The sequence below is a fragment of the Physeter macrocephalus genome, chromosome 21, assembly GCF_002837175.3.
Source record: "Physeter macrocephalus isolate SW-GA chromosome 21, ASM283717v5, whole genome shotgun sequence".
NCBI lineage: Eukaryota > Metazoa > Chordata > Mammalia > Artiodactyla > Physeteridae > Physeter > Physeter macrocephalus.
This window is the reverse complement of record NC_041234.1, coordinates 48,388,725-48,410,990: the sequence shown is the minus strand read 5'-3', so window position 1 is coordinate 48,410,990 and position 22,266 is coordinate 48,388,725. Positions and strand designations below refer to the sequence as shown.

Here is a 22,266-nt window from a genome sequence, read left to right as displayed (position 1 = left end):
CTGTGCTATACATACAGTAGGACTGTTGCTTATCCATTCTATATATACTAGTTTGCATCTCCTAATTTCCAAATTCCCAATCCATCCCTCCCCCAAGCCCCTGCCCCTTGGCAACCACAAGTCTGTTCTCTATGTCTGTGAGTCTGTTTCTGTTTCATAGATCAGTTCACTTTTGTTGTATTTTAGATTCTGCATATAAGTGATATCATATGGTGTTTGTCTTTCTCTTTATGACTTCACTTAGTATGATAATCTCTAGGTCCATCCATGTTTTTGCAAATGGCATTATTTCGTTCTTTTTTGTGGCTGAGTAATATTCCTTTATATATATACCACATCTTCTTTATCCATTCATCTTTTGATGGACATTTAGGTTGCTTCCATCTCTTGGCTATTGTGAATAGTGTTGCTGTGAACATGGGGTTTATGTATCTTTTTTGAATTACAGTTTTGCAAGATCTTTTTTTTAATATAGGTGTATATAGCTATAAATTTCCTTCTGAGCATTGCCTTTGCTGAATCCCATAAGTTGTAGTATGTTGTGTTTTTATTTGCATTCATCTCAACATATTTTCTAATTTCTTTTGTGATTTCTTCTTTGACCCATTAGTTGTTTAAGAGTTTGTTGTTTAATTTCCACATATTTTTGAATTTTCCAGTTTTCAAGTTTTATTCCATTGTGGTAGGAAAAGATGCTTTGTATGATTTCAGTGCTGTAAAATTTATTGAGACTTGTGGCATAACATATGGAGAACGTTCCATGCGTACCTGAGGAGAATGAGTATTGTGCTGGTTCGGGGTTGAGTGTTCTGTATATGTTTATTAAGTCTAAGTGGTTTATAGTATTGTTCAAGTCTTCTATTTCCTTTTTGATCTTTTGTCTGGCTTTGTACATGATTGAAAGTGAGGTGTTGATATCTCCAACTGTAATTGTAGAACTGTTTGTCCTTTCACTTGTGTCAGTTTTAGCTGCATATATTTTAGGGGTCTGTTGTTAGGTGTATATATGTTTATAATTGTTATATTTAATTGATAAATTTACCCTTTTATCAATATGTAATGTTCTTTGTCTTTTGTAACAATTTTTTACTTAAAGTCTATTTTGTCTGATATTTGTATAGGCACTCAGCTCTCTTTTGGTTTCTATTTGCTTAGAATATCTTTTTCATGTTTTCACTTTCAATCTATTTTTGTCTTTGGATGTAAACTGAGATTTTGTAACCAGCATATAGTTTGATCATGGTGTGTTTAAAAAAAATTTAGCCAATCTGCCAATCTCTGCCTTTTAATTGGAGAGTTAAATTACATGTAATTACTGATAAGAAAGGACTTCTGCCATTTTCCTGTTTGTTTTCTATATACCTATATATGTGTCATATCTTTTTGTTTCTCATTCCCTCCACTACTACCTACTTTTTTGTTTAATTGCTTTTATCTAGTATTCCATTTTGATTTCCTTCTCATACCTTTTTCACCATATGTTTCAGTTACTTTCTTACTGGTTATTCTGAAAAATATAATTAACGTCATAAACTTGTAAGAATCCAGTTTGAATCAATACCTATTAGCTTCAATATTATACAAAAAGTCTGCTGCTATACATCTCCATTTACAAATTACATATTTATATATTATGTGCCCATTAGCATAGACTTATACTTATTTTTAAATGTATTTTTCCTTTAAATCGTATAGAAAAAAGAGTTATGAACCAAAAATACAGTAATTCTGACTTTTATATTTACCTTGTTACCTTTACCCTTATTTTTATTTCTTTGCATTACTACCTAGCATGCTTTTATTTCAGCCTGAAAAATTCTATTTAGCATTGTAGAACAGGTCTACTAGAGACAAACTCTCTCAACTTCTGTGTATATGAGAATGTCTTAATTTCTCCTTCATTTCTGAAAGGATAGTTTTGCCACATAGAGAACTTTTGGTTGAAAGTTGTTTTTTCATCACTTTAAATATGTCATTTCACTGCATTCTGGCTTGTATGGGAAATCAGCTGAAGTTTGAGAAATCAGCTGAAGTTTGAGGATCCCTTGTACATGACTAACTGCATCTTGCTTGTTGCCTTCAAGATTCTTTGTCTTCTGATGGTTTGATTATAATGTGTCTCAGTGTGGATATCTTTTTTTTGTTGTTTGTTTTTAATAAATTTATTTATTTATTTTTGGCTGCGTTGGGTCTTCGTTGCTGCGTGCAGGCTTTCTCTAGTTGCGGCGAGCAGGGGCTACTCTTCATTGCGGTGCGTGGGCTTCTCATTGTGGTGGCTTCTCTTGTTGTAGAACACAGGCTCTAGGCGCAAGGGCTTCAGTAGTTGTGGCTTGCAGGCTCTAGAGCACAGGCTCAGTAGTTGTGGCGCATGGGCTTAGTTGCTCCGCGGCATGTGGGATCTTCCCAGACTAGGGCTCAAACCCATGTCGCCTGCATTGGCAGGTGGATTCTTAACTACTGAGCCACCAGGGAAGTCCTGGATATCTTTGTGTTTATTGTATTTAAAGTTTGTTGAGCTTCTTGGACTTGCAGATTTGTATCTTTTTTATCAAATGTGGACGTTTTGGGCCAATATTTCTTTGAGTATTCTTTCTGCTTTTTTCTCTGTCTTCTCTCCTTCAGGGACTCTGATTTTACATACATTGTTGTTGTCTCATGGGTCTCAGGCTCTGTTCATTGTTCTACATTCTTTTTTCTTTCTGCTCCTCAAACTGAATAATTTCTGTTGATCTTACTTTCAAGTTTGCTGATTCTTCCTTCTGATCTAATCTTTTTTTGAAACCCTGTGGTGAGTTTTTACTTTCAATTGTACTTTCCAGCTCCAGAATTTCTTCTCTTATATATGTAATTTCTATCTCTTTATTGATATCCTCTATTTGGTAAGACATTTTTATCCTTGTTTCCTTTAGTTCTTTTTCCACTAATTGCTTTATCTCATTGAGCATATTTAAGACAGTTGATTTAAAGTCTTTATCTTTGGAATTCCTGGCGATCCAGTGGTTAAGACTCGGTGCTTTCCCTGCTGGGACCTGGGTTCCATCCCCAGTTGGGGAACTAAGATCCCGCAAGCCACGCAGCGCAGAAAAAAAAAAAAAAAGAAGCCTTTGTCTTTTATGTCCAGTATCTGTGCTTTCTTAGGGACAGTTTTCCTTCCTTCCTTCCTTCCTTCCTTCTTCCCTCCCTCCCTCCCTCCCTCCCTCCTTCCCTCCCTCTCTCCCTTTCTTCCTCCCTCCCTCCCTCTCTCCCTCCCTTCCTTCTTTTCTTCTTGTGAAAGGGCCATACATTTTTGCTTCTTTGTATGTCTTATTTTTTTGTTGTTAAAAAGTGGATATTTTAGTATTATAATGTAGTAACTTTGGAAGTTAAATTTTTCCCACTACTCACAGTTTGTTGTTCTTGCTGTGGTTTGTACTTAATTGTTTGTTTAGTGACTTTTCTAAACTATTTTTTTAAGACTGTGTTCTTTGTCTCCTTTACTCTAAGTTGCAGTCAGCCTTTATCTATTTATTTATTTTGGCAGTGCCGGGTCTTAGTTGCGGCACACGGACGTCTTAGTTGCGGCATGCGTGCGGGATCTAGTTCCCCGACCAGGGATTGAACCTGGGCCCCCTGCATTGGGAGTGTGGAATCTTACCCAGTAGACCACTAGGGAAGTGCCCACAATGAGATATTGCTTCACACACATTAGGATGGCCGAAACAACAAAATAACAGGTGGTGATGAGGATGTGGAGCAATTGGAACCCTCATACACTTGCTGAGAATGTAAAATGATGTAGACGTTATGGAAAACAGTATGACAGTTCCTCAGAAAATTTAAAAATAGAATTAGTGTATAATACAGCAATCCCATTCTGGGTATATGTCCAAAAGAAATGAAAGCAGGTTCTTGAAGAAATATTTGCACACCCATGTTCATTACAGCATTATTCACAGTAGTTAAGAGGTGAAAGCAACACAAATGTCCATTGACAAATGAATGGATTAAAGAAGAAAGGTAGTATACACATACAGTGAAATATTATTCAGTCTTGAAAGAAATCCTGTCGACTGCTACAACATGGGTGAGCCTTGAGAATGCTATACTAAATGAAATAAGTCAGTCACAAAAAGCCAAATATTTTATGATTTCCCTTATACGAGGTATATAAAAGTAGTCAAAACTCACAGAAACAGAAAGTAGAATGGTGATTGCCAGGGGTTTAGGGAGGGGCAAATGAAGGGTTATTGTTCAATGGGTAAAGAGTTTCAGTTTTGCAAGATGAAAAAGTTCTGGAGATCTGTTGCACAACAATATGAATATAGTTAACACTGCTAAATTGTACACTTAAAAATGGTTAAGATGGTACATTTCGTTACATGCTTTCTACCACAATTAAAAACTTTTGTTCTTTTACTATCATTTTACTGGGGTGTTAGGAGAGAGCAGAGGTAGTTGTGTGTGCTCAATCTGACATCTTTAACAGGAATGTGATGCGGGCTTTTTTGTTTTTTTTCTCTGCTTTTTGTTTCCTGTTTACTTTTTCCCACCTTCCTGTGGGTTAGATGAACATTTTTAGAATTACATTTTATCTGTATTATTTTTGAGTTCTGTTTTAATAAGGACAGTCATGATGGATTTAGGATGCACCCTAATCTAGTATTACCTCACCTTGATTACACTGCAAAGACCCTATTTCCAAATAAGGTAAAGTTCACTCGTTCCAGATGGACATGAATTTTGGGAGGAGGGCATTATTTAACTCAGTATAGTCTTGATAGCATAAGTCCTTTTACTTTATTCTTCTTCAATGTTGTTTTAGCTGTTCTGGGCCTTTTACTCTTCCATACTCCTTATAGAGTCAGCTTGTCAAGTTTAGTGAAAAACTGTTGAAATTTTGATTGAAATGGCATTTGATTTATAATTAATTTGGAGAGCATCACTGTCTTTATAATGTTGAGTCTTGTTATCAATGAATGTGATATGTCCTAATTTATATAGTCTTCTTTAATGTATTTCAACATAGTTTTGTAATTTTCTGTATAAAGATATTTCAGTCAACTTGCTGTCATAAGTGATATCTTGGAGTTTACATTTTTGTTTGTCATTGGTGTATAAGAATGCAGTTGCTTTTAAATGTTTATTTAATATCCAGCAACTTCTCTGAACTCTTTTATTAATTCTAATAATTTCATCTGTAAAGTTTCTTGGATTGTTTGCATTTGCATGTTTTTACCATCTCTTTCTTTTGTCTCTAGCTCTGTTGCTATCTATTTCACATTACAGATTACTAGAGGACACAATAGTCTGTAATGACCTATATGGGAAAAGAATCTAAAAAAGAGTGGATATATGTATATGTACAACTGATTCACTTTGCTGTACACCTGCGACTAACACAACATTGTAAATCAACTATACTCCAATAAAAATTGAAAAAGAAAAAAAAATTACTGGAGGACAGACACCTTTCTTTAATATGCTTTGTAGAGTAAATGGACATTGAATTGCATATTGAAAGATATGAAAGGAGACTCATAGCTGGTGTTTAGGGAAAGAAAACTTTTGGTATCTTGCCCAGAGTTAGAGCTGATAAAGGGAAAAGCAAATGTAAAGAGAGGGGAAAGGACTGAATTAGAGGATCACAGATATGTAACAGAAAAGTAATTATTAACTATGCCTTCGTCAGGATGCGGCTACCAGTAAAGGACCTTGAAGTTCAGAGTTAAGAGTTTGTATTTTGTTTAGAAGGTGATTGATAAAACTATACTGTTAGAAAACTCATGATTTTCATTCTGAAGGTCAATGAAATTATTTAGTGTGCTTTTGATGGGCTTAAGGTTTAGACAAGACCTGAAAATCCAGGGCAAGAAATCTTATAATGAGAGGAAATGATTGGATAAAGGTTGGAGAGGAGCTAACTGTAGTGTTATTCACTTAAAAAGAATTAATGAATTAAATAAGCCAACTCTCTTTTTTCTGAGACATCCTTCCTGTATCCCAAAACTAGATTAGGAATTACTTAAGATGTTGACATGATGGCAGAAGGTAGTGCTGTATTGTTTAGAGGCAGAGAAATAAAGTGTTTGGAAAATTGTATCTTAGAGCACCAGGAGAAATAACTAATGACCTATTGTTTATTATTACTGAGACATCTGAGGATTAGAGAAAGCTGAGTAAGGGAGGGGTTGGAAGGTAAACGTCTTAAAGCCATTAAGGAAGAAAGGCAGGCAGTTATCATTCAATTATTGTTACACAATTATAATTGAACAAAATGTAAAAATACATGATCTATAAATGTTTAAAAGACAACAAAATCACAAAGAAAAATAGCTTGGAACTTGGAACTAAAAATAATAGGTTTGCTTTTTCTGAATTTTAAGAACCTAATTTATAAAGTAATTCACAGAAAATGAAATTAGTTAATTAAAAATAAAAAGGGGACTTCCCTGGTGGTCCAGTGGTTAAGATTCTGTGCTCCCAATGCAGCGGGCATGGGTTCATTCCCTGGTCAGGGAACTATCAATAGATCCCTCATGCCACGACTAAGAGCCCGCATGCCGCAACTAAAAGATCCCACATGCCGTAACTAAAGGTCCTGCACACCTCAATGAAGATCCCGCGTGCTGCAGCTAAGACCCAGCACAGCCAAATAAATAAATAAATATTTTTTTAAAAGGCCTCATACTGAACTCAAAAGTTAGTGATCAAACTCATTTTTAGCTGCAGTATCTAACTGAGTTTTAAAGATCATCTATATAGTCTCATTGGGGCATTGTAAATTAGGTATTCGGTTGGATCTTTTATTTCTGGGCCAGTAGATGAAGCAGTGGCTGGAGTTTCTAGAGATTCCATGAGTTCTGGTCCCATAAGTCCGTTTCTATATGACCAATATACGACAGACTTACAGATCTACCTTCTTTGTGTTTTTTTGCCACTGTGTATTATTTGCAAAATGAGATGTTACCACTCCATGGAAGGCCAGGAACGTATTTTTTAAAGAGATATTTGTATAAATCTTAGTACTAAATACCCCATTAGAAATGTTTCATGAGGACAGAGATTTTTGTCTGCTTTGTTCACTGATATGTCTCTAAGGCCTAAAATAGTGCCTAACAGATAAGACATGCTTAGTAAATATTTATCATTGAATGTATAAATGAATGAGTGAATGGAGCAGTACTGGTAGTTAAAAGATTTTTTTTCAGTCATTACATTGAAAATATGCTGCAGGTCTCTTGACAGATATCTTAGTATTTTGTAGCTTTGGTCTTATAAGTTTATTGTTTTGTATTCTTTTCTCCCCTAGGAAGTAGTATTTAATGTAAGTACACTTGAAGGGATTGTGAGGGAAGAAAAAAAAAACACTGAGGAAATTGAATAAAGACTCAGTACATTTAAATGTTCATCAAAAGTTTTACTTTCCATTTTTCTCTGTGTAAGTTAGTTGCAAGCCTCTCTGCAGCAAGTGGGTATAAGCTGCATTATTCCAGTATAGCTACATAACTGGTGTAGCCCTGTGTGAACCTATGGGATCTGGGGCATGTAATGAGTTAAGCTTTTTCTGCTGAAATGTCGAGAATGCATTTAAATACTTCTGGATTCTTGCCAGACCCACGTTACCAAGACTGTTCTTTATTTTAGATTCAAATATACAGTAGGTCTGATGTGCTCAGGCATGCATATTGAACTTCTGCTTTCTGAATGTACTGTACTGTAATTCAAAGGGAAACTTTTTTGAAGCAAGACAGCTCTTTACACATTACTTATGAATAACTTCCCTCACATCTTGGATTCTTAATTGAGGATCTGCTTCTGTAGTCTTACTCAGGTTAAACTTATAAAAGACTCCTTTATATGGATATAATCAGATTCTGGATAGATTGTTTCTGTAAATAGTGAGGGGATATTTGGGTAAATTATTAGAATTAAGTTTTTTTCTTTTTTGCCATTTCCCAGTGTTCTGATGAATGAAAATTCTGTACGATATGACATTGACACAGCGACTGAGATGCTGATTAATCTGTAAGAGTATTTTCCTATGGCATCATTCACATACTTGTTCCTACTTTCATCTCAGTGGTAATTTATGTAAAGAAAATTTTTGTTGTTATCAAGAGAGCCATTAAATTAACTATTTCTAAATAAGTCTTATGACTAGATAGTGCTTTGGACACATTTCACGTTTTTTAAAGTTGTCTTAATTTTGAAAGGTATTCATTCATTTTTTGTCCCCCTCAGTGGTGATTTTGTTTTCTTTGAATATACTCTTTTCTAATGCCGTTTACTGAATCTGGCAACCTACAGAGGCATGTTAGCCTGCTCTTTTGCTGGGCAATGATTAGTTTTCCCATTTCCTGTTACAAAGGACCTTTCAAGTTCTATTAGTAATGTATTGTATTACCTTTCCATAGGTAACTAATGCCACACCCTGAATATTTTTTAGCTCCTCTTTATATAAATTGAGAGGTTTTGATAAGGATGAGTGGGTTATTTTGATGTACAGAACACTAAGTATGTCTTAAAGGCTCTGAAATGCTATAGATTTTTTTAACGTTAAGAGAATCATGAATCTGACATATCGTGTTGTTTTTTTTTTAATATTGTAGACTGGATATCTTCATATTCTCTGTTATAGCTTTGGAGTAGAAACCTACAAGCAGAATAAATATGAAGAAAGTTCTTTCTGGCTCAGGTAATATAAAAAAATAATATAAATTAATGATTATTATCATAGAGTTCAGTTAATACTTACTATAGGGTACTTTGGCAGTTTAAACATTTTCTGATTTCAAAAGTCAACATGCTAAATTTATTTACTCCTTTAACATGTATTGTTTATTATTCTTATATGTTGCCAGTTGATAGAAAAAGTATCTATTCTTAATAACATAAAAGCATGTTCTCCCTCCATTCCTCCTTTGTATCTTCATCAAGAATATGGAAATCCTTATTTTTTGCTTTGGTATGTATTGCTGTCTGCTAACCCTGGAGTATAAGGGCAGGTGGGTAAATAGTAGGATCACCTAAAATTATTAGTCTTAAGAGAATCTTGGTATTTTAATATCAGTCAAGTAAGTATATATTAAGCACTTACTATATGCTTAGAACTACACTAAGATTTGTACTGTTGTGTTGAATCTGGAAATATCAGGGAATAGTGCAAAAATATAGCAACTGTATGCAAGAATCCTGTGTTTCACTGAATACCTATGCCCAGTACAGGTTGTGACATAATAGTAGATACTCAGCAATTGCTAGTGAATTTCTGTGAAAAATCTGTTTTTCTGGAGATGTCACATAAAGTGCTTTGAATTTTCTTTTCCTTTTTAATTAATTAATTAATTTTTGGCTGTGTTGGGTCTTTGTTGCTGAGCATGGACTTTCTCTAGTTGCGGCGAGTGGGGGCTACTCTTCTTTGCAGTGTGCGGGCTTCTCATTGCAGTGGCTTCTCTTGTTGCAGAGCACGGGCTCTAGGTGTGCGGGCTTTAGTAGTTATGGCTCGCGGGCTCTAGAGTGCAGGCTCAGTAGTTGTGGCGCATGGGCTTAGTTGCTCTGTGGCATGTGGGAACTTCCCGGACCAGGGCTCGAACCTGTGTCCCCTGAATTGGCAGGTGGATTCTTAACCACTGCGCCACCAGGGAAGTCCCAAGTTCTTTGAATATCAGGGGATTATGGAGTAAAATATAGCAAATGAATTCCTAAATGTTTCCCTTCTCTGAGTATGGGGTTAGTTCTAGTTATTTGGAGATATTCTCTTGATTAGTCTAACTATTGTGAAAATTACATTTACCATTAATGAAATAAATAGAAATATGGTCATTAAGATTATAGTACTCATAGGCATATATCTCTAATAAAATATTTATGCAAATAACTTGTTCATGTAAAAGGCTTTTTAGAGCCCAGAGATTGATCAAACTCTGTAAAAAACTATGCCTGACAGAGCAGGCTTATGCAGTTATAAGAGATATACTTGTCTCAATTTAGAATGCTTCATACAAGTGGAATATACCTGAAATGTTTATTATAAATCACATTTATCAATTGAATTATTAAAAATATACCAAAGGTGCTAGCTAGTTTAGCATAGGTTTACAACAAGTTTCCTTCAAATGAACAGCCTTTTTATAAAGTGAATGAGTGAGTTCTATTCCAGGATTTGGCAGTATTTGGGGGAGCAGCAATCACAAAGGTTATGGCATCAACCTATCAAAAGATTAGTATGCCAAGGAGACAGGAATGGGAAGGACAAAAAAAGAAAAAAAGGATGCTGTGGTGCCATGGATGGCTTCTGGAAGCTTAAGACTATGGAGGTGAGCCTGTAGTTTATGCCAGAATGAACATAAACATGAATGCTCTCTAGCAACTGCTTATAAGAGTAGGCTGAGGCTTGAAGTGGCATAAATGTAGGTTATTATCGTATATGCCATGGATTGTTGACCTCGTATCTGTCATCATCATTTTTAGAAAACCTTACAGAAGGAAAATATGACAGTGATAGAGCATGACTGATATTTATATCATAAGCTAACTATATCAGATTTTTACTCTCTGTTTAGTGTCTGTATTAGGAACATTATTTGACCCACAGTCATATTTAGATAATAACAAATTTATAGAACACCACTATATTTTTGACTCTTTGTATTCTTGTCACTAGAATGAGATTGGGGAAAACAGGAAGTACTTGAATTCTAGCCCTAGTTATTATATATTATTTTAATCTTTCTGCCAGATTATTTTTCTACATCTTTTGGGGATATAAAAATAACTTAGTGAAGTATTGTCAAATGCCTTGAAAAGGATTATATTTTAATGTATTTAAAAAGAGGCAAAAATAATTATCAACATTGTGATACCTACTTTTTAGAATTATTCTAGAGATTAAATACGATGATGCATATATTGTAGAGTGTTTAGTAACATGCTTGGGAAATAGAAACTGCTCAATATATGGCAGTAGCTGCTGCTATTGCTAGGTGATGTGTTTGCTATTTACCGCAAATGGGCACTAATGTGGCTGCTTCACTAGTATATTCTAAAATTTATCACAGTGAAATCAAATGCAGATTACTTGTTGACTTCCCAGGTAAAAATATTATAAAGACAGACACCCACATCTTTTTATCATATACTGCCATTCTTTGGGGCGATTCTTCTTTGTGCTTTAATTATCTGTGTGTTGAGAAAACTATTGGGAGCAGTTGGTGATACAGGCAGGAATGAATAGCTGCTAATTAAGCATCTTTCACTGTAGGTTTTGTATTAGAAGGGCATGGAAGGTGAGTGTACTTTCTACAGGCTTAACTCTTTTGAGAACAGTGGATACCTTAAGTTAGAGGTTATATACAATTTGGAAATACCCATTCAGTCTAAAAGGAAAACCCCTCATTTTTTCACAAGTGATAAGATACCAAAATTGCTGTAGTATATTAGAATTTTGTTGAAGTAGAAGCCTAGAACATTAAGGGTGGTAGTGGGTATTGCTTATAAAGCTCTTTTCTTTCCCTCAGTTCTTGTAACAGATCTCAGTTTAGCACCTTGGTCAGTTTTTGTCTCCCTCTTGCCTTTTCTTTTGCTAAGAAAACTTCATAAACAGCTGCTGCTTTCCTTGATTTCTGCCACATTTTTGGGGGGGGATTTTTAAAAAAATTATTTATTTTTGGCTGCTTTGGGTCTTCATTGCTGCATGCAGGCTTTCTTTAGTTGCGGCCAGCGGGGGCTACTCTTCGTTGCGGTGTGCAGGCTTCTCATCATGGTGGCTTCTCTTGTTGCAGAGCACGGGCTCTAGGCGCGCAGGCTTCAGTAGTTGTGGCACGCAGGCTCAGTAGTTGTGGCTTGTGGGCTCTAGAGCACAGGCTCAGTAGTTGTGGCTCACGGGCTTAGTTACTCCACGGCATGTGGGATCTTCCTGGACCGGGGATCGAACCCGTGTCCCCTGCATTGACCATTGCGCCACCAGGGAAGTCCCTCTGACACACTTTTTTGATTATGTCCCCTTATTAGAGATGCCACAGATTAAGAAAGGCTGCTATAATTCTGAATGAAATTGGGACTCCTTAAACTTACTTTACTGTTGGCGTCAAGATACCTGCCTCAGTGTATTCAAATGACAAATTCAGTTAGGACTCGATAGAATATAAAATTTCAGATCTTTGAAACGAGCTTTGGAAATATGTTTAAGAGGTTTTCTTGTTTAATAAAGTACAGTTTTTCTTTTTCTCCCCTTTTGTAATTCTTGCTCTACTGAGCTCCTCTGTCTGCTCCTGGCAGAGGCAAGAATAAGTAGGTGGGAAGAGACTGTTGATATAGAACTTTCTTCTGCACTCTAGGGGATTTGTTAGTGGCCTCTCAGTTGCCCTGGTAGAATTTAAAATTAGTGTTTAGTCTTTTAAAGTCCTATCTAACAATTTGGACATATATTTTGCTGAACTTGCCTTTTTAGAAAAGGTTTACAGAAATTGCGCTCTAACTAATTAGCATTCTACAAGAAGTACTGTAAACCAAACAATAGAAATGAGTCCAACTCAAAAGGCTTTGGAATTACACTGATTTACTGCAAAGACTTTGCATATTTTTTCCCCTGGGAGAAAAATGTCCTAATCCCCATATCTTAGTCATATTCATTTTTTTAACATGATAGAATTTATTTTTAATTTATTTTAAAAAATTCATTTTATTTATTTATTTATTTATTTATGGCTATGTTGGGTCTTCATTGCTGCACGTGGGCTTTCTCTAGTTGCGGTGAGCGGGGACTACTCTTCCTTGCAGTGTGTAGGCTTCTCATTGCACTGGCTTCTTTTGTTGTGGAGCACGGGCTCTAGGCACATGAGCTTCAGTAGTTGTGGCACACGAGCTTCAGTAGTTGTGGCATGCAGGCTCAGTAGTTGTGGCACACGGGCTTAGTTGCTCCATGGCATGTAGGATATTCCTGGACCAGGGCTCAAACCCGTGTCCCCTGCGTTGGCAGGCGGATTCTTAAGCACTGCACCACCAGGAAGTCCCACCTTAATCATATTCTTTATCAAGGATGATTTTTCCTTGATTTCTAGTAGTTCTTTCTAATTCACTCAACTGTGTTCCTTGGAGCTACTGGCTGGTAAACACTTGGGGAGGCTTACTTTTCCCCTTTTGCTGTAAGACCTATTTTCTAATTACGGCAAATTAAATTTGGGAGAGCAGAATCAAAATGAAAGGGTAATAACCATGGATATAGTAAAAATAATGTTTAAAACTTCTTTGCTGATTGGGGACTTCCCTGGTGGTCCAGTGGTTAAGACTCCGCACTTCCAGCGCAGTGGGCGTGGGGTCGATCCCTGGTCAGGAACTGAGATCCCACATGCCACGTTGAGTGGCCAAATTAAAAATAAATAAATAAATAGAATTATTTTTAAAAACTTCTTTGCTGATTAAAGAAGTTATATGTGCTAATTATAAAAATTTAAATGTCACAGAAAAAGTAATATGGAAAGTAAAAGTCCCCTGTAATCCCACACTCATAAATGCTCAGTATTAACATTTTACTTTGTTCTTTTTATGTTTTTTCAAAAATAGTTTAAAAAAACTCTTTAATATATTAAATGACAAAGAAAACGTGAGAATCCTTGACATGTATTTGGAAGATTTAAGGAGTTGAGTTCTTTCAAAATGGACAGTAAATAAAGAAGGTTAGTGAAATGAAACTGAGCCCAAGACTATACACAGGAAAATTCCTAATTGGTGACCTCTTGTTGTAGTAGAGACAGTGAGATAAATTGGGAAAATGACAGAAAACATTTGAATTGGATAGAATCCTGAAGAATTGGATAAAACCCTGGAAGTGTTTTGTAAAATATTACCTAATATTGATCTTAATAACTGAAATTTAAATGACCCTACTGCCTTAACCTACACGTCAGAGACTAAGTCCTTATAAATTTCTGAAGAGGAGAGGCCTTTGTAGGTTACCAAAAATGAGAATATTTCTCAGCTCCTTGTGTGAGAGGCCTGGGTTGCTTTTCTCCTCTCAGCATCCAAAGAAAGCATGATTTCTTTAGCATCCTTCTGAGACCATAAGGTCTCATTTAGTATTTTCTTAAACACACACACACACACACACACACACACACACACACACACACACACAGAACCTAAACTTAATGTTGCTAGATTTTTGGATGTGAATAAATAATTAGGTAAGTAGTATGTTAGAGGAGGAGTAATTTTTTAGCTCCTTTTATAACACCATTTTAAATTTGTCTGAAACGAATCTAAAGCCTGTCTTAGTTGGCAACTAATGTGAGTTGTTTCCTAGTAATTGGGGATAGTTTATTTTTTATTTATTTTATTTATTTTTTTTTTTCGGTACACGGGCCTCTCACTGCTGTGGCCTCTCCCGTTGCAGAGCCCAGGCTCTGGACGCGCAGGCTCAGCAGCCATGGCTCACGGGCCCAGCCGCTCCACGGCATGTGGGATCCTCCCGGACCGGGGCACGAACCTGCGTCCCTTGCATCGGCAGGCGGACTCTCAACCACTGCGCCACCAGGGAAGCCCGGGGATAGTTTTTATGTTAGATGTAGTATCCTCAAGTGGGAAGAGAAGTGTGTCTCTTTCCTGTTCTATAAAACTTTTTGTATCTCTTATGGAATCGAAAGAGGAGAATTTAACAAAAATTATAGTGTTAGTTTCTAAATTTATAGTGCTTAGAGTTAGTAAACCCAGATTATGTAATTTCTATAATGGTTTTAAAAAATAGTTATTATGTTTACAATAAGGACAGTGTTAATGAGATATTTTTATTTATCAGTATTTAACCTTTACTGTGGTTGTATAGGAATATGTGACACCAGAGGTCTTCTAATAAGAAGGGAAACAACAAAGGAAATATACATAAATGTATTTATATGCACAAATATTAACGGTTCAATACATGAGCCCAAGGGAAGTTTGTATCAGTTTTAATGCTACTTAATAGTCATTGCTTTATTTTTGTTTCTGTCTCAGCCTGAGACCTTGAGATTTTGACAATATTATCTGTAATCAGGCAGTGTGATCTAGGGAAAGAGCACAGAGAAAAATCTGTTACTAATCAACTCTGTGACCTTGGGTGATTCACCTAACTACTATGTGCTGTGATATAGTCATCTGAAAAATTAGTGCAACATTATTTGTGTAGGTGGCTTGTAATGAAGAGAGCATAAGTAATACAATAGTACTTTGAAAAGTTAAGGGTATTATATGATCATAGACTGTGATAAAATTATTAACTGTAAAAATGATCATATAGAAGACATGTTTTAATGGAAAATGGAATGTATTAGCACCATCTTGTGGAAATATAACAAATTGTATAGTAGCAATTTTAATAAGATAATTTACTGTAGATAACACTTTATAGCTGTGAGAACCCTTACAGATCATCTAGTTCAGAAATTAAGAAACTGTGTTCTGTGGTACCCTTAGGTTCTTCCAGAAGAGCTTCAGAATCTCCTTTAAGAGGAGGAGGCTTATTCACACTTCTCCAAGATCTCCATCTTGCTTCAGAGAAATTAGGCTTTAATCAGTTTCCTATGTAGTATGTCCTTTTAAGATTTTGTTTGAAAAAAATGATTCATCTGCTTAGAGTTTAAAAAATGATAATGATCAACTTCATCTTGTACAGATAAGGAAATGGAAATTTGGAGAGATTAAGAGATTTATACAAGGGGACATAGCTGAGGCACTAGATATGAATAGTTTTTCTCCAGAGGTCGGTAGTGATGTCACCCCTATTTGATTCCTGATTTTAGTAGTTTGAGTCTTTTCTCTTCTTGGTTAGTCTAGCTAGCTAAAGTTTTGTCAATTTGTTGGATCTTTTCAAAGCACCAATTTTTGGTTTTCATGATTTTCTCTATTGTTTTTTAAGTATTCTATTCCATTTATTTCCACTGTAATCTTTATGACTTTTTCCCTCTGTGCTTGCTTTAGGTTTAGAGTGCTGGCTTTTTTTTCCCCCTAAGATGGAAGGTTGAGATCTTTTTTAATATTGCTGTTTATGGCTAGGATATTTCCCCTAACCATTGCTTTAGTTCCATCTGATAAGTTTTGGTGTGTTTTGTTTTCCTTTTCATTCAGCTCAAGGTATTTTCTAATTTCCCTTGTGATTTATTCTTTGACCTGTTGGTTATTTAGGAGTGTGTTGTTTAATTTCCAATAACTTCCTTTTGTTCTTGACTTCTAGTTTATTTCCTTGTAGGGAGAGAACATATTTTGTATGATTTCAATCCTGTTAAGTCAACTGAGGCTTTTTAAGGCCTAGAATATGTTCCATTCTAGAAGAATGTGTAGTCTTCTATTATCTGGTGCAGTGTGGTGTAGTTGTCTGTTAGGTTAGAAAGTTTATAGTGTTGTTCAAATCTTCTGTATCCTTTTTGATGCTCTGCCTAGTTGTAATAAGCATTATTGAAAGTGGGACACTGACATCCTCAACTATCATTGTTTAATTATGTACCTCTCCATTCAGTTTTGTTGATTTTTGCTTCATGTATTTTGGGGCTCTGTTGTTAGGTCCATATATGTTTATAATTGTTATATCTTCCTGATGGATTAGCCTTTTTATCATTACAAAATATCCTTCTTTATCTCTAGTAACATTTTCTTTTGTTTTGAGGTCTGTTTTGTCTGATATTAGTATAGCTACTGTAGCGCTCTTATGGTTGTTATTTACATGGTATATCTTTTTCCATTCCTTTTTTAAAAAATTTTATTTTTATAAATTTACTTATTTGTTTATTTATTTTTGGCTGTGTTGGGTCTCCGTTGCTGCATGCAGGTTTTCCCTAGTTGTGGTGAGCGGGGGCCAATCCTTGCTGTGGTGCACGGGCTTCTCATTGTGGTGGCTTCTCATTGCGGAGCATGGGCTCTAGGCATGTGGGCTTCAGTAGTTGTGGCATGCAGGCTCAGTAGTCATGGCTCGTGGGCTCCAGAACACATGCTCAGTAGTTGTGGCGCACGGGCTCAGTTGCTCCACGGCATGTGGGATCCTTCTGGACCAGGGATCGAACCCATGTCCCTCGCACTGGCAGGCTGATTCCCAACCACTGCACCACCAGGAAAGTCCCCCCCCCCTTTTTTTTGCGGCACGTGGGCCTCTCACTGTTGTGGCCTCTCCCGTTGTGGAGCACAGGCTCTGGACGCGCAGGCTCAGCAGCCATGGCTCGTGGGCCTAGCCGCTCCACGGCACGTGGGATCTTCCCAGACCGGGGCACAAAACCATGTCCCCTGCATCGGCAGGCGGACTCTCAACCACTGCGCCACCAGGGAAGCCCTTCCATTTCTTTACTTTCATCCTCTTTGTATCTTTGAATCTAAAGTGTGTCTCTCATCAACAGCATACAGTTGGATCTCGTTTTTAAATTTAGTCTGAAAATCCCTGCCATTTGATTGTATTGTTTAATCCATTCATATTTCACGTTAATATTTTTAAAATTTAATTTGTTTATTTTTATACAGCAGGTTCTTATTAGTTATCTGTTTTATACATATTAGTGTATATATGTCAATCCCAATCTCCCAATTCATACAACCACCACCAACCCCCCCTCCCGCTTTCCCCCCTTGGTGTTCTCTACATCTGTATCTCTATTTCTACCTTGCAAACCAGGTCATCTATACTGTGTTTCTAGATTCCACATATATGTGCTAATATACGATATTTGTTTTTCTTTTTCTGACTTACTTCACTGTGTATGACAGTCTGTAGATCCATCCCCGTCTCTACAAATGACCCAATTTCATTCCTTTTTATGGCTGAGTAATATTCCATTGTATATATGTACCACATCTTCTTTATCCATTCATCTGTCGATGGGCATTTAGGTTGCTTCCATGACCTAGCTATTGTAAATAGTGCTGCAATGAATATTGGGGTGCATGTGTCCTTTTAAATTATAGTTTTCTATGGGTATATGCCTGGTAGTGGGATTGCTGGGTCATATGGTAGTTCTATATTTAGTTTTTTAAGGAACCTCCATACTGTTCTCCATAGTGGCTGTATCAGTTTACATTCCCATCAACAAAGCAAGAGGATTCTCTTTTCTCCACACCCTCTCCAGCATTTGTTGTTTGTAGATTTTCTGATGATTCTAACTGGTGTGAGGTGGTACCTCATAGTTTTGATTTGCATTTCTTTAATAATTAGTGATGTTGAGTATCTTTTCTTGTGCCTCTTGGCCATCTGTATGTTTTCTTTGGAGAAATGTCTGTTTAGGTCTTCAGCCCATTTTTTGATTGGGTTGTTTGTTTTTTTTGATTTTGAGCTCCATGAGCTGTTTATATATTTTGGAGTTTAATCCTTTGTCCGTTGATTTGTTTGCATATATTTTCTCCCATTCTGAGGGTTGTCTTTTTGTCTTGTTTATGGTTTCCTTTGCTGTGCAAAAGCGTTTAAGATTCATTAGTTCCCATTTGTTTATTTTTGTTTTTATTTCCATTACTCTAGGAGGTGGGTCAAAAAAGATCTTGTTGTGATTTATGTCAAAGAGTGTTCTTCCTATGTTTTCCTTTAAGCACCACTTATTGAAGAGACTGTCTTTTCTCCATTGTATATTCTTGCCTCGTTTGTTGTAGATTAATTGACCGTTGGTGTGTGGATTTATTTATGGGCTTTCTATCCTGTTTCATTGATCTGTATTTCTGTTTTTGTGCCAGTACCATGCTGATTTGATTACTGTAGCTTTGTAGTATAGTTTGAAGTCAAGTAGCCCGATTCCTCCAGCTCCGTTTTTCTTTCTTAAGATTGCATTGGCTATTCTGGGACTTCTGCATTTCCATACAAATTGTGAATTTTTTTGTTCTAGTTCTGTGAAAAATTCCATTAGTAATTTGATAGGGATTGCATTGAATCTGTAGATTGCTTTGGGTAGAATAGTCATTTTGACAGTATTGATTCTTCCAATCCAAGAACATGGTATATTTCTCCATCTGTTTGTGTCATCTTTGATTTCTTTCATCAGTGTCTTATAGTTTTGTGAGTATAGGTCTTTTGTCTCCTTAGGTAGGTTTATTCCTATGTATTTTATTCTTTCTGTTACAGTAGTGAATGGGATTATTTCCTTAATTTCTCATTCTGATCTTTTGTTGTTAGTGTATATGAATGCCAGAGATTTCTGTGCATTAATTTTGTATCCTGCAACTTTACCAAATTCATTGATTAGCTCTAGGAGTTTTCTGGTGGCATCTTTAGGATTCTCTATGTATAGTATCATGTCATCTGCAGTAACAGTTTTACTTCGTCTTTTCTGATTTGGATTCATTTTATTTCTTTTCCTTCTCTGATTGCCGTGGCTAGGATATCCAAAACTGTGTTGAGTAATAGTGGCAAGAGTGGACATCCTTGTCTTCTTCCTCATCTTAGAGGAAATGCTTTCAGATTTTCACCATTGAGAATGATGTTTGCTATGGGTTTGTTGTATATGGCCTTTATTATGTTGAGGTAGGTTCCCTCTATGCCCACTTTCTGGAGAGTTTTTATCATAAATGGGTGTTGAATTTTGTCAAAAGCTTTTTCTGCATCTATTGAGATGATCATAGGCTTTTTATTCTTCAATTTGTTAATATGGTGTATCACATTGATTGATTTGCGTATACTGAAGAAACCTTGCATCCCTGGGATAAATTCCACTTGATCATGGTGTATGATCCTTTTAATGTGTAGTTGGATTCTGTTTGCTAGTATTTTCTTGAGGATTTTTGCATCTATCTTTATCAGTGATATTAATCAGTAATTTTCTTTTTTTGTAGTATCTTTGTCTGGTTTTGGTTATTAGGGTGATGGTGGCCTCATAGAATGAGTTTGGAGTTCCTTCCTCTGCAATTCTGTGGAAGAGTTTGAGAAGAATGGGTGTTAGCTCTTCTCTAAATATTTGATAGAATTCACCTGTGAAGCCAGCTGGCCCTGGGCTTTTGTTTGTTTGGATATTTTTTTTGTGTGTGTGTGGTACATGGGCCTCTCACTGTTGTGGCCTCTCCCATTGTGGAGCACAGGCTCCGGACGCGCAGGCTCAGCGGCCATGGCTCATGGGCCCAGCCGCTCTGCGGCATGTGGGATCTTCCTGGACCGGGGCACGAACCCGTGTCCCCTGCATTGGCAGGTGGACTCTCAACGACTGCGCCACCAGGGAAGCCCTATTTGGATATTTTTAATCACAGTTTCAATTTCATTACTTGTGATTGGTCTGTTCATCTTTTCTGTTTCTTCCTGGTTCAGCTTTGGCAGGTTATACCTTTCTATGAATTTGTCCATTTCTTCCAGGCTGTCCATTTTATTGGCATAGAGTTGCACGTCGTTGTCTCTTATGATGCTTTGTATTTCTGCGGGGTCCGTTGTAACTTCTCCTTTTTCATTTATAATTTTATTGATTTGAATCCTCTCCCTGTTTTTCTTGATGAGTCTGGCTAAAGGTTTATCAATTTTGTTTATCTTCTCAAAGAACCAGCTTTTAGTTTTATTGATCTTTGCTATTGTTTCTTTCTTGATGAGTCTGGCTAAAGGTTTATCAATTTTGTTTATCTTCTCAAAGAACCAGCTTCTAGTTTTATTGATCTTTGCTACTATTTTATTTGTTTCTATTTCATTTATTTCTGCTCTGATCTTTATGATTTCTTTCCTTCTGCTGACTTTGGGGGTTTTTTGTTCTTCTTCCTCTAATTCTTTTAGGTGTAAGGTTAGATTGTTTATATTAGATTTTTCTTGTTTCTTGAGGTAGGCTTGTATTGCTATAAACTTCCGTCTTCGAACTGCTTTTGCTGCGTCCCATAGGTTTTGGATAATGGTGTTTTCATTGTCATTTGTCTCTAGGTATGTTTTGATTTCCTCTTTGACTTCTTCAATGATCTCCTGGTTATTTAGTAACATATCATTTAGTCTCCATGTGTTTGTGTTTTTTTACGTTTTTTTCCCCTGTAATTTATTTCTAATCTCATAGCATTGTGGTCAGGAAAAATGCTTGATATGCTTTCAGTTTTCTTAAATTTACCAAGGCTTGATTTGTGACCCAAGATGTGATCTATCCTGGAGAATGCTTTGTGTGCACTTGAGCAGAAAGGGTAATCTGCTGTTTTTGGTTGGTATGTCCTATAAATATCAATTAAATCTATCTGGTCTATTGTGTCATTTAAAGCTTCTGTTTCCTTATTTATTTTCTGTCTGGCTAATCTGTCCATTGGTGTAAGTGAGGTGTTAAAGTCCCCCACTATTATTGTGTTACTGACGATTTCCTCTTTTATAGCTGTTAGCAGTTGCCTTATGTATTGAGGTGCTCCTATCTTGGGTGCATATATATTTATAATTATTATATCTTCTTCTTGGGTTGATCCCTTGATCATTATGTAGTGCCCTTCCTTGTCTATTGTAACACTTTATTTTATACTCCATTTTATCTGATATGAGTATTGCTACTCCAACTTTCTTTTGATTTCCGTTTGCATAGACTATATTTTTCCATCCCCTCACTTTCAGTCTGTATGTGTCCCTAGGTCTGAAGTGGGTCTCTTTTAGACAGCATATATATGGGTCTTGATTTTGTATCCATTCAGCGAGCCTGTGTCTTTTGGTTGGAGCATTTAATCTATTGACATTTAAGGCAGTTATCAATATGTATATTCCTATTGACATTTTCTTAATTATTTTGGGTTTGTTTTTTAGGTCCTTTTCTTCTCTTGTGTTTCCCACTTAGAGACATTCCTTTAGCGTTTGTTGTAGAGCTGGTTTCGTGGTGCTGAATTCTCTTAGCTTTCGCTTGTCTGTAAAGCTTTTGATTTCTCCATCAAATCTTAATGAGATCATTGCAAGGTAGAGTAATCTTGTTTGTAGGTTCTTCCCTTTCATCACTTTAAATATATCGTGCCACTCCCTTCTGGCTTGTAGAGTTTCTGCTGAGAAATCAGCTGTTAACTTTATGGGAGTTCCCTTGTATGTTATTTGTCATTTTTCCCTCTTGCTTTCAGTAATTTTTCTTTGTCTTTAGTTTTTATCTATTTGATTACTGTGTGTCTCTGTGTGTTTCTCCTTGGGTTTATCCTGCCTGGGACTCTCTGTGCTTCCTGGGCCATTCCTTTAGCGTTTGTTGTAGAGCTGGTTTCGTGGTGCTGAATTCTCTTAGCTTTCGCTTGTCTGTAAAGCTTTTGATTTCTCCATCAAATCTTAATGAGATCATTGCAAGGTAGAGTAATCTTGTTTGTAGGTTCTTCCCTTTCATCACTTTAAATATATCGTGCCACTCCCTTCTGGCTTGTAGAGTTTCTGCTGAGAAATCAGCTGTTAAC

At 36.4% G+C, this 22,266-nt stretch overlaps 1 protein-coding gene across 1 annotated transcript in view; it reads left to right on the top strand.

Annotated features, from left to right (window-relative positions):
• The window catches only part of TEX11 (testis expressed 11), a 374,728-nt gene that overhangs the window by 111,041 nt on the left and 241,421 nt on the right, over positions 1 to 22,266 (top strand). The window contains exon 9 of the mRNA XM_028482531.1: positions 8,589 to 8,674. Coding sequence (XP_028338332.1) covers positions 8,589 to 8,674 — 86 coding nt within the window. The remainder of the gene's footprint in view (positions 1 to 8,588; positions 8,675 to 22,266) is intronic.